The sequence below is a fragment of the Stegodyphus dumicola genome, chromosome 6 (assembly GCF_044657685.1).
Source record: "Stegodyphus dumicola isolate Sdum_Otavi_A_Nest chromosome 6, ASM4465768v1".
Taxonomy (NCBI): domain Eukaryota; kingdom Metazoa; phylum Arthropoda; class Arachnida; order Araneae; family Eresidae; genus Stegodyphus; species Stegodyphus dumicola.
The window spans coordinates 36818114-36831189 of NC_140773.1; the positions used below are offsets into that span (position 1 = coordinate 36818114).

The 13076-nt window shown below is 31.2% G+C and overlaps 1 protein-coding gene across 1 annotated transcript in view; it reads right to left on the bottom strand.

The window, feature by feature from the left end:
- The window catches only part of v (Tryptophan 2,3-dioxygenase vermilion), a 68808-nt gene that overhangs the window by 38943 nt on the left and 16789 nt on the right, over window positions 1–13076 (bottom strand). The window contains exons 3-4 of the mRNA XM_035369802.2: window positions 5419–5512; window positions 993–1060 (exon numbers count right to left, since the gene is read on the bottom strand). Coding sequence (XP_035225693.1) covers window positions 993–1060; window positions 5419–5512 — 162 coding nt within the window. The remainder of the gene's footprint in view (window positions 1–992; window positions 1061–5418; window positions 5513–13076) is intronic.

Consider the following 13076-nt stretch of genomic DNA (forward strand, 5'->3'; position numbering starts at 1 on the left):
CATCATGTTTCTCACTTTCTGTCTAGTGAAAAGTAATGTCATGTGACAAAAATGATATAATAAATGCTACTGAAATTTCATCAAAAATAAGCAGTTTTATAAACCATGAAACTGTAATAGTTTCGACCTCTAAAGCAACTGAAAATTCAAGATCCTGACACTAAAACAGCTTTAGAGCCTTTTAAAGGAATTAAGATTATTTTAGAATTATGACAAAGCATGCTAATCTACTTGCCTAGTGAAAAGGATGCCTTCACGGCCTTTTAAGGAAAACTGGATTGTTCTCAAGTTACAGTAGAAAAAACTACAAAAATTCTTAAGCAGCCGGCTATTCGCCAGATAGCCTTCGTCGAACTACCAATATTGATCGATTTTACCACTCGGCTGCTGATGATCGGACCTCTCACGAGTATTTCAAAGAGTTTAGTAAATACATACACAAATTTGTAAATTTTGTTAGGAATTCTTTAACAATATTAGATACTGTATCCAAACTTGAAAGAAACTTCAGCAAACTTAAAATAAGGACTTCATATGGCCAAGAAAATGTATTAAGAATCAATATTTCTATAAAACACATATAAATTTCCTTGGGAAACTACTTAAATAGATATATATTTTGATTCTGATTTCAAAGATAAATTTATTTAAATTATTTAACTTTTGAAAAGGATTAGATCTATTTAAATTTGCAAGCTAAGCTTCCGTAATCTATGCAAAAATACCTGATCCATTTATCTTTTTTTAATTGAATTATTTTTCCTGTTATTGATGCATTTACTTTAATCTAATAATGTAAAAATGTTTTAGATTTTCAAAGAAGCGATATGTATACAGAAAGGTTTTTACAAAATGTAAGTTTCGTATAGGAAATCACATTTGTTTCTTCAATATTTAACAAAATATTTCATTGAAAGTTGTATTTCATTCACAAAATTCATGCTTATTACCTTAAAATTTCGTAAAATGAAGTTTCAATATTTTTAACTTACTTCGCTAGAAAAGAGTTTCCTTACAGAATTCAATTCAAATATTATTTGTTTGAACCACAATTCATATGCTGGAAAAAAGGCAAAACAGAAATATGATTAGGAAGAAAACAACTGGTTAAAATGAAATATATTTATCCATCTAATACTATGCTAATATCTAATACTTGCCCAGGAATATATGAGCTGTCTAGCTACCTTAAGCTTCTCATAATGCTTTTTGTATTTCTATGCTTAACCTTCCTAGGATGCTCTGGTCTTTTTTGACCCATATAAAATTTATTTCGTATAGATCTATTATATATTTAGAAATTCATTAAAAATACTTCGTGACTTTGTTTTGAGAGTCATATTAAATATTTTATTATGAGTAAGTTTGTTTTTAAGTGGTAGCATTCTGATAGTGAAAACTGTAACAAGAAATTCGTTAGGGTCAATTTGCCCCGTGTAAAAAGTTTAGTGCGTAAAAAGATGAGAACTGCGGTTTTTAATACGATTATTATTTTTGTGACAACGAATTCATGCTATAATTATTTTCCGTAATATATTTTTTTCTCTGTTGGTAAAATAGATTGAGCTAATAGTGCTGTGTTTTCCTCAAGAATCGCTAGCTTCTGTAACCGTATTGGCTCCCAGCACATTTCTTCGCGCTTTGCAAAGGGGCGTTGTTCTTTTCACAATTGATTTTTTACACCATTTTGTTAGAAACTCGCCAAAGCCTACGGTATGGTTCATCATTCGGGGATGGAAATTGAATAATTGTTGCTTAAACTGTATAAGAAATAAACGATCACATTTCTGAAAAAGAATCATAATCCAATGAAAACGGAGATAACGAATCTGACCATTCGACGCGTCATTCGGCGACTTTGCTTAACCAAGATGGTAAAATCAAGTGGAAATCAGAACCACAAGCATCATGTGATAGACAAAAGGCAGAAAATGTTATGAACATCATTCCAGAGCTGATGAAATACTCCATATCAAGAACTGAAGACGAATGCTCTGCATTTATGTTATTTTCTTTCCTTCAGTAATAGTGAATATCATACTAAAAATAGTATTTTAAAAGAAAAAAAAAGGATTCAATGACAGATAGAAAAATCTGAATAATGTTGACTTCTTTTAAAAAGTCCAGAGAGAATCTTTGGATGCCACAATGAGACAGAATATCTTCACAGCAAATATTTCCTTTGAAAAATTTAAAATAACATCGAAGGTTCTTCGATTTCATGACAGACACACCTGAACACGAAGATTGAAACTGACAAATTTATAGCCACAAAAGAACTGTGGGGTAAATGGGTGGAAATTTTCTAATGTTTCATAATCCTGAAATGTATGTCGCTGTGAATGAACAACAGGTAGCTTTTCGAGGAAGATATTCTTCCCGTCAATACGTGCTAAACAACCAAACTGAGTACAGAATAAAGTTTTGGGTACTTTGTTATAACGTTTCCAGTTATGTCTGGAACTCTCGTTCAAGGCTTGAAAGGACGTAATCTTATATACGATAACTTTCCCATGCCTTATGATCTTCGACAATTTCTTTTGAATACAAAAAAGTGTCAATGCTTGAAACAGTCAGGAAGAATAAGTTAATAGCTCCTCCGCAATTGCTTGCAAAAAGAGCTCCAATATACACATCGACATTTACATTCATGAAGGATATGACTTTTCTGATATGAGGCAAGAGCATAGTCTTCCTGAACACTCTTCACCGACAAAAAAAGATCAACAATCAAAGACACAAAGAAGCCTCAAATAGTTCTGGATTCTAACAGCAACAAAGAATGAGTAAACACATTGATAAATTGGACGTCCACTGTTCTTGTCGGAGAAAAACACACAGATTGCCTATCGTAGCTTCCTATAACATCCTAAACCAGGTACGGCCAACCCGAGGCATGCGTGCCACAGTGTGGCATGGCGGAGTTTTAAGAGTGGCAAGTGAAGACTCATTGAATTAAAAGTTTGAAAAAAATAATCATATCATCTGTATCAACTGCATCTCTAGATACACAAAGTACACACATTAGAATAAATATATTTTCTATACAAGACGTTAATTGTTACTCAACTAAAATCCAAATCAAAATTATTGATCTGCAAGAGCATACTACACTGAAAAACAAGTATAAGGAACTTATTTCAAGTGCAAGTGATCCAAATTATATTGAATTTTGGAATTTGTACCAATAAGCAATTTTAAAAAATTACCCGATTTGGCTCTCAGATACTGTTGTAGGTTTGGATCAACATATGTTTGTGAACAAATGTTTTCTATTATGAACATAATAAAATCAAAATATCTTTCAAGATTAACTGCTATGAACCTAAAACGTCAAATTTCATTAATATCTTCAAGAACTACTCCTAATATAGACGATTTGATAAAAAAAAAATCTAACACATTCAAACGCCCCCATTAATTAAGTATTGACTGTTTAATAGTTATTTAGAACTGAATGTTTCAAATTATTCATTTTTATTTTATACATAACCTAACTGACTGAACCTTTAAAAATATTTATTAGCAATAAAGCCTTAGACTGCACGTTTGTTTCGTTTATTATATTATTTATTATATTAGTTTTTAACTATCCCCCTTCTCAGAGAGATTTACATAAAATGTGCTATTTGTGTAAAATTTCCATAATAAGCCTATAAATAACACTTTTTCCCCACCTTTTTATATTTTTGTAGTGTATTGGAAAAGTGTGAGATGGCACGTATAACTTTTTTTTTTCAGATATTGGCACTCTTTCCAAAAAGGTTGGCCACCCTTGACATAGACCTTTCCTCGCATAATGCATTCGTATTGTTTATCAGGATCAATCCAGCAAAGAAGATGAACTCATTTCACAAAACGAGAATCTTCATTGAAGAGCTTGGCTTGGCTTTGATTACCTACCACTTTGGAGTAGGAGATTATCTGCGAGGACAACATTCGAAACTCAGGACAACCTGAAGCATCTAGAAGTATATCAATTACTGGCAAAAGAGGAAGATGTCGTCTATGCCCATAGGCTGACAACAAAAGTCCTGTAAAATGTTTCAGATGTGGACATTTCATTTGTAAGAAGCATTTCATTCAAGTATGTAACAGTTTTATATAAACGGAACAACTTATAAACTACCGAATTTACGAGTATTTTGTCTTCCTTTTAGTGGTTGTTCAAACAACTGAATTTGTATTGCTGGATGCAAACTAAATATTATTGCTGTATTCTATAATTTTGCACTAGAAAATAACGAATAATGTGCACAAGTGGGGATTTTCTTGTGTCATCAAACAAATGCAATAATAAAGAAGTGCAATAAATACTTTAAAATTGCGTCCTATATTGTATTGTATTTGAGAATATACAGTGGTTTTTCATGGGTGAATGATTGAATAGCAATAGTTTTATTTCATAAATACAGAATGGTCCCTTAAATTTATGATCTCTTATAGTTATGAAAACTTACATGTAAGTTAATGTAAAATGATATATAAATACAGAAAATGATAGATAAAATGATTCCCAAATAAATAATTACATTAATGATAAAATGTGATTATAATTCAGTTACATGGAAAATTACTCCATGGATCCTTTTATACCTGAGTACCTTAGCTATGAAGTGTACAGCGTAAAAATGTTAAATTTGCATGCGATCAAGTTTTCTGCTAATTAGTATCCAGTGTTGTAAGTAAGTGTACGATTGGCAATTCTCTGTTGGAAAAACGAAGCTATCTGAGATTACCCAGTAAGATATAAGTTACCTTCTACCTTCTTACCGCATACCTTTACAATGTAATTGGAAAGCACGTCCGGGTAGCACCAGAAGATTTGAAGTTCGAATCTCGGCGAGGGCATCGCTGATTTTTTAATCTCTTCTGCTCTGACGAACGTAATCAGAGTTGGCTCGAAGGGTGAGGAGCCTGGGCCAATACTTGCTGATTAATTTGAAAATGTTTTCGCGATGACTCTCGAATTGAAAACAGTAGAAAAGAAAGAGAATTAAAAACTAACCGAAAGCATCACAAGCGGCTAAACCCCATTAAGATTATGTCATCTACCATTTTTAACCCCATACGATTTTTTGTATTCTGCTGCATATTAGATATAGATTTCATCGAAAAAAATACTTGTGTACTTTGACCCTATCGAGGGTTAAGCATATGTACCAATACATGACATGTACAAAGGGATGGACGCCATAAAACGTTCGCTCAGGGCACTAAATACTTTGGAGAGGTGCCCGAACCTAAGGACTCTACATATGCCGCTCAAAAAGTTTGCATCACTTGTTTTTAAATGCTTATATGAAGAATTTAAATACATTAAGAAATCAAAACCTTTTCAGAAGGAATTAATTATGATAGTTTACATATAATTTTAACATTTGCTTAAGTATAATAAATGTAGTTTCTAGAACTTACCTTGATGAGTAATTATGAAAAGATGCTCATCGTGTACTAGTTCCTTACCATACCTCTCTGAAGCCAGTTTGACGCAGCTTAGAAGTTGATCCAGCTGCGAAATAAAGGTCCAAGATAAATGTGATTTTTTTTTAAATAGAAACATTTATTGCATTGCAGTCTAATGTCTGCTCAGATTAATGGAATATTAATTGCACTTAACATATGATAAATCTAGTTTAAATTAAGATCTAGGACATTTTATCGCACAAAACAAATGATTTCGCCAATCATTGCTTGAGACACTGTTTGTTAACTTATGGATGTAGCGTAGTTATGCTGTTGCCATGTGTAGACGTCTACGCAATTTCAATAAGAAATTAGGAATGATCATTTTTCTGGGAAACTTTTTTTGTATTATTTTTAAAGAAATTAAATTATGAAGAATCTGCATGTATGTATGCATGTTCCTCGTATTATAAGAAAACGACGGTACGTAGATTAATGAAGTTTTATGAACAAATTTAACGATTTGAAAGCAAGCAGTAGCAACACTGTTCGTAATAAAGCGCATCAGGACTATCTGGCTGAGAAAGGGACATTTAGGAAAACTAGCTCGTGTACATGTTACACAAGGGGAAACACGAAAACATCGATGCAACCAGTCCATTCATATTTTGGAATATATTTTGTTCAACGGGATTCGAAGTACGGACCATACTACCAGGAATGCTTTAAGAACTGAGAACTTCTGGTTGTCAGTACTGCAGTTTAAAATGCATTGTTCTTATAAATTTAAATTTTTTATTCAAAAATTGGAAAAATATAAAAATTATAAATATTTAAATATATTGTGGAGTTATGAAAGGGATCAGAAAGCTAAAAAACGTACAAAATAAAATTCAATAACGTACTCTAAAAGAGGAAAATCCTCCCAAAAGATTAAAATGAGTGTAAATGATATCGACATTTCTGTTGTGATATTTGTACAACTACTAATAATCTTTATCCATTTAATATTCATGATGTAAATTTAGTAATAATAATTATTTGATTAAAATGATAACTGTTTGACATAACATATATCTAAAAATATTTACTGAGACGTGATTTAGACTTTAGAGCAGAAAAAGGAGTTCGGATATTCTCATTTCGCATCTAAAATCGATGTTGTAAAAAAGAATAAATATTAATGATTTTAATGAGGGAAACTAACATAATTTCGCGAATCCAGTTAGTAATTAATAATCACACATGTGAAGAAATATGTTTATTGCTTTTAAATTGCTTAGTTTTTTTATCAGTAACGAACAGATTAAATCTTAAAAAAAAAAAAAAAAAAAAAAAAAAAAAAAAAATTTATATACAATAAGCTTTGCCTAGTAACAGCTAGCGCGTAAAAGATAAAAATAGTTTATTTTGAACAGTGCCAATCCATTTCTTTTAAATCATTGAGTCTTCTGGATAAATTTGAAACTTTAACATCTTACACTTTGACAGGTGGAAAACTTTGTTTTTCAATCACTTAATTTGCTAATCAAAATTACTTTGAACTCGCATTAAACGTAAAATAAGTAAAAAAAGAATTCAAATTTTGGCTTCCAAGTGCTCAGTGTTGGGTAGAGAATTATGTGGTTTTCCCCGGAGGCATGAACAAACATATGAACATCCATGCATGCAAATTATTTATAATTTAATAATAGGGATTTAAAACATTCTTATTCATCTTTTACTATTCATTTTAGTTTCATTAAATGATACTCTTGAATTCTATTTAAGTAAATCATACATTAATTCAATACAAACCCGAAAGTTCCTTGAAAATTTTAATTATTACATCATGCGAATCGTTAAGCACAGATTACTCAATGATTTTTTAGTTTCAATAACTTGTTTTACATAAAAAAGGTATTTGAAATATGGTAAAAGTAAGAGAATAAATCCACGTAAGTTGTGCATTTGCGAATCAGGAATATTCGAACTTGTTATCAGTATCATTTTGATAGAAAGGTTATCAGTATCATTTTGAGTATAAGTACAATGATAATCTGCATCATTATCTATACGTGCATAAATATGCTGAGATGGTTTACCATTGTATTTAAACAATATAATCATATATATATATATATATATATATATTGTCAGGACTTGTGTGCCTCTTGATTTGCTTTGGAAACAGGATCTGTTCTGAGTTGGAACAGGGAGCGTACTCAAGTTATGTTCAATATTTGTGTGTAACAGACGACACAAGAGAGAAGGGTATACGAAACCCTTTATTTTCAATACTTTACAAGTAGTCCCGAACTTCGGGATACAGAGACCGACCACTTGTGGTCTGAACGTAAGAATATAAAACTACTAACTAAAACTCTAACTGAAAGCTAACTTTGAATTAGTATACAAAAGACTAGCACTAAGATTGGCCTTTATTTAAAAAGGTACGTATGTAGTACGCCGAGCTGCTGAAACTACAATACGTTTTCAAATATCAAGAGGGCTAAACCTCTGGCCTTTTAAAGGCAACCAGCAACTGAGTAAAGACTCGTAGAAATGCAGTGGCAAGCGGCTTGCTTCCTAAATCTCCTTCTCTCTCTAACTCTTGGCAAAAAGGCACAATTTAAATACTTGGGCGTTAGCAAAACAATTTGCATAAACAAGTTAAAGCATTTAATTCTGGCCGGAAGTAGAAAATAAGAAGTGATAGTACAGTTTTAAAATAAAATAAACGTTAGTAAAACTTAGGATCCTTACAATATATATATATATATATATATATATATTTTACCTTGATCAATTGATTAGTATTTTACTGTGTTTTAAAATCTACGTTATTCGTTTAGCATATAGCTTATTATTTTTATTTTACCTCGTTCAATTGATTTGTTTTTTTACTGTGTTAAAAATTACTTAATTCGTTTAGCATATAGTTTACTTTTTATTAATTTTACTTGTAAATATTCAAATATTGTATTTTTCTCCTCTTTCACACATTTCATAGCAACTAAATATGCTTATGTTGAAGTTTCCACGGAGCCACAGTTTTTGCTAACTTTTTGGCGTGCGTACTAAAATTTATCTTCTAATTTCCTTAATTTTGCAGCACAATGCGCAAAATTTTGGCCAAAAATGGTCTTTTTTCGTTTGTTCTTACAACTTTTAATTATATATATATATATATATATATATAAACATATGTTACGGTGAAGCCCCGAAATGTGGAGAATGTCGACTTTTACCAGTGAATGTCAACATTCACATAGTCTCTTGGTGTATGTCCGAAATATTTTCCAAATACTCTTATTTCTGACTTACACCGGTCAATGTCGACATTCACTAATGGTGAATGTTGAACATATAACAATATTATATTTTCTTCTCCGTAATTCAGTCGCGAATAAACGCTCTTGAAACTTGAAATTAGAATTTAAGAACATGAGAACCTAAAACACACAATACATTTAAAATGAGAAAGGAAAATAATAGAAGTTAAAAATTTACTTAATTATACAGAACGTTGTTCTAAATGAGAAAATAAAATAACGGTAATAAAAAACTTACTAAATTATGTGATTCAAATCTTATTTATTGCAACAACTTAAACTATTATGCAACTTTATGACCTCTCTTTTCGATTTTCACCAGAGTATATCTGTGATTGTCGACATACACCGGTGAGAGTCAGAATATGCAAGAATGTAGTGAAATATTCGGTCTTTCACCGACGTATTTGGTGAATGTTGATATTCTCCGGTGAAAGTCGACATTCTCCAATTTTGGTCTTTCACGGTGACATACGTTATATGCGTTTGTGTATGTACGTGTTTGTGGGCACTCTTTTCCTCCTTTATTTAAAACACATTTTGTAAATAAGTCCCTTTGATCGTGTTGGGGAATTTTCTTCCTATGTTTTAAAACTAATAATTTAAAACCAAAAGTCAGATATTTTTCACAAGCTTAAAGAATTCATTGAAATAAGGAGACGAAATACAAGCAGACGCAATTATTGACGACTCCTTGAAGGCAGCTTTCTTCCACGAAATCAACAACATGTAACTTTATTTTAATTATCTTCTGATTTTTAATATTTTTAGTCCAAAGGGATTTGAATCCCGAAGGACTATTAAGTTTCGTTTTGGCATTTTGCGTCGGACTCATAAATGTCGGTTCACTTTTCAAACTGTTGCCACAAAATGTTAGAGTCCTGCATTATATTTGAAGAAATTAAATAATGAAAAATCTGCATAAATGTATGTATATTTCTCGTATTGTGATAAAACAACGGTACATAGAGTCATCGAATTTTGAATAACGTAATCCTCCAACGAATATGAGCATGTGGAAGACCAAATTTGAAATTTGAAATTTGTTTTATGATCGATTTCCTATTTTTTAAAACTTTGACGAATTTTTGATTAACAAACTCAAGGATTTCAAAGCGAGCAATGGCAACGTTGTGCAGAAAAAACATTTTTATCTCCAGCGCGTGAGTCTCTGTATCGGAAATTCTAAAGATATACTCGTTTTAAAACTATTTTGCGATATTGCTGTTGCACTGGATCTTATGGTTTAAGTGCGAGGAACATGATATTTAATAAAGAAAGGTAACACACAAAATGTTAAAAAACGCCCCTTTGGACGTAATTTAAAATCTGAAACATTTCAGATTTTTTTTTTTTTTTACTTTGATTTTTAATTGATTGACTTTATATTCTTCAAGGTCTATTACATGTTTAACAGCTTTTTAAATCTTCTTAAATATTAACTTTTAAACAATTTAAGCAGATTCAATTATACTAGCAGATTCAATTTACTCTTTAATTTCATAAGCGATAGTCATAAATGAGAAGTTATTAATTGAATTTAAATTTATAGTCTTAGCAGCAATAGCGCTAGATTGTTACCTTTATCCATTTATAAATGGACATTGTTACCAAAGTCTATTTATCTCTTTTACTTTTTGAGTTAATATATAGATATATATAAATATAGATGTAATGCACTTAATTTTATAATTACATTTTTAATAAAAATGTTTTCAGTATTTTTTCTACTGTAGTTAGTGAGAAGAAAATATTATCTGATAAATAATGATAATGAATAAATTTCATTTATATATTTAAAATTAGTTTCACTTTCATCATATGTCGAAATAGAAATTTGTTTCAGCATATTAATGAGAAGCAGTTCTTCCTGGATTCTTTTCAGATAATAAAAATTTCACTTAGACTGTCAAAACTCGAAGCTTTCCTGTTTAACTACACTTTACATAATTATGTTCATGCTTGTCGGACACAGGACATATTCTACAAGTGACACATTCATTCATATTCTGATCTCATGTCTGCCATCGTGGGATAAAATATCGACGGAAGTGTCCTTATATGGAATAATGACTCTAACGTACAGTGTTTCTGATGAAGTGTTATTACATTGCAATCATCCTAAACTACAGTTAATGAAGAATAATTCGTCTTGTCCATCAAATTATAAATTAGTACGAGATTATACGTAAATATAATGTCTGAAGTGCGAGAAATAATTGCTTCAAATTCGATATGCGACGGCGCATTTTGAATGTCACTGATATATAAAAATGTAGACAGAATAATTCGTCTTGCAGTTCCGTTCTTCTTCACATAGAAAAAAAGAAGCCGAGCAGGGTTATTTGTTATCTTTTGTATCTTTTGTAATTCTTGTTATTCAAACCATCTTAAGTCTAAAAGAAAGAAACTCTGTTCATTTTAATTGCATATTAAAAAATAATTAAATAAAAATTTTTCCTGACATCTGAAAAACTTTAAGCGAGAATCAAGAATCAAGGCTAAAAACGTTCTTTAAAACTTAATGTGAATTTGTTTCTCTTGAAGCTCTCACACGAGACTTTATTGCCTCAGATTTATTTGTAAAATCTACTTTGATTTACCTAATACGTGGCAATTAACAAAATAATAGTAACACGTACTATAGTTGAGCCATTAAAAAAGGCAATACATAGTCCTAGAATAAATAGCCTTATGTATAAAAATAACATTGTAATATCTACTTATTTAGTTTTTGGAGTGACAATTGAAGTACTTGCAGGAACAAGACAGAAGAAGGGTTAAAAGAACCCATTATTAAAACTCTCGACTTGACTCTAAAACATTACACCTCGCTCGGGCGATAACTCAATTAACAAGAACTAAACTAAAAATTCAAAGATATTAACAAACAATAGAATTATTCTCCAGGGCTGAGATAATTCTATTACCTAAAACCGCGTAGAAGTCTAGTGGCAGCAAAGTAATAGCTGTTACGCCACTTTAACCAGCAATAAATGCAGAAGCAGAACCTCACGCTACAAGGTACAGTGCTTGACTACACTCTCTAACTTTCCTTAAACTCTATATCATTATCGAGATATTGCCAGATGCAACGTTGTCGATTCCTGAAATAAAGCCCGAAAGCACATGACGTAATAAGCACTGGACTTAGAGAAATCGGAGGTACTGGACGTGGAGAAATCTCTGAGGAGAAATCCGAGACAAGGTAAAAGAAAAAGGAAGGTGACTTGAAAGGACCAAATATCTCAGTGCCTGAGAAGAGTGGAAAAGAATACCACAGATTATGCAATAATCAAGTAGAATACAATACAAAATACAAGAAATAGTCAAGATAATATATACAAAGTACAACTTATAAGTATGCAGATATACAAATTACAACTTATAAGAATGCAGTATTTACCGCTTTATAGTAAAAACGGTAAATACGAAGAGCAGATTTACAAATGCAGAAAATGATTCCATACAATTTCAAAAATCAACCAAGGCTGAAATTAGATAAGTCGAAAATGTATAGGCAACCACCGACCGAGGAGCTAGGTAACACAATTCTCGTCGTCAAATTGATGATAGTGTGTGCGGCAAGTCTAACTTTTCCTTCTAGAACCTCGGTATTTAAACCTTTTCTCCTCAAGGCAGAATATGCATTCCTTCACGCGCGCTACCAAATTTAAATATTCTGGCATTGACAATTAGGAGAATGAAGACTTACAGAAAGGAATGTATAACTTAACTGGTTATTCAAAATAAATATAAATCCTTACGGCATAAATAACCTGATTAAAATTCAAATCACAGTACGTTCTCGGACACTAATTTCACTTGCTGATCTAGAGCGAGATGAACGAAGATATCGTAAATCTTTCATTTGCACATATTAAATAAATTTTAAAATGGCCATTAATTACTACTTTCGATAAACTACCATAATGAGTTTGTTTTATAGAATGGTTTCCAATTTCATGTGGAAAATTTGAGCTCTTATCTTGTTTCTTTCAAATTTCCGACTTGACTATTTAGATGGTATCTTCAAACATGGGACATTCCAAGACACTTTTGCACAGTATTAAATAGTATTCACACTTGTAGAAAATAAAATTATAAGGAAAGAAAAGAATTAATTATCTTTAAATTTATGTCTGTTATATTAGTTTCATTTCAATAGATTTTGAGCTATAGTAACACAATGACTTTTTTTCTGAGTCATCGGTGTGCTTTAAAGCAGTGATTTCTACCATTTTCTGACTGGAAATACATTTAACTGGCGCAGTAATGTAGATTTTCAGTCATTATTGCTTATTTTTGTTTCTAATCCTCCTGATGTTTAGCCGAGTGCGAGACGAAATTCCTGAA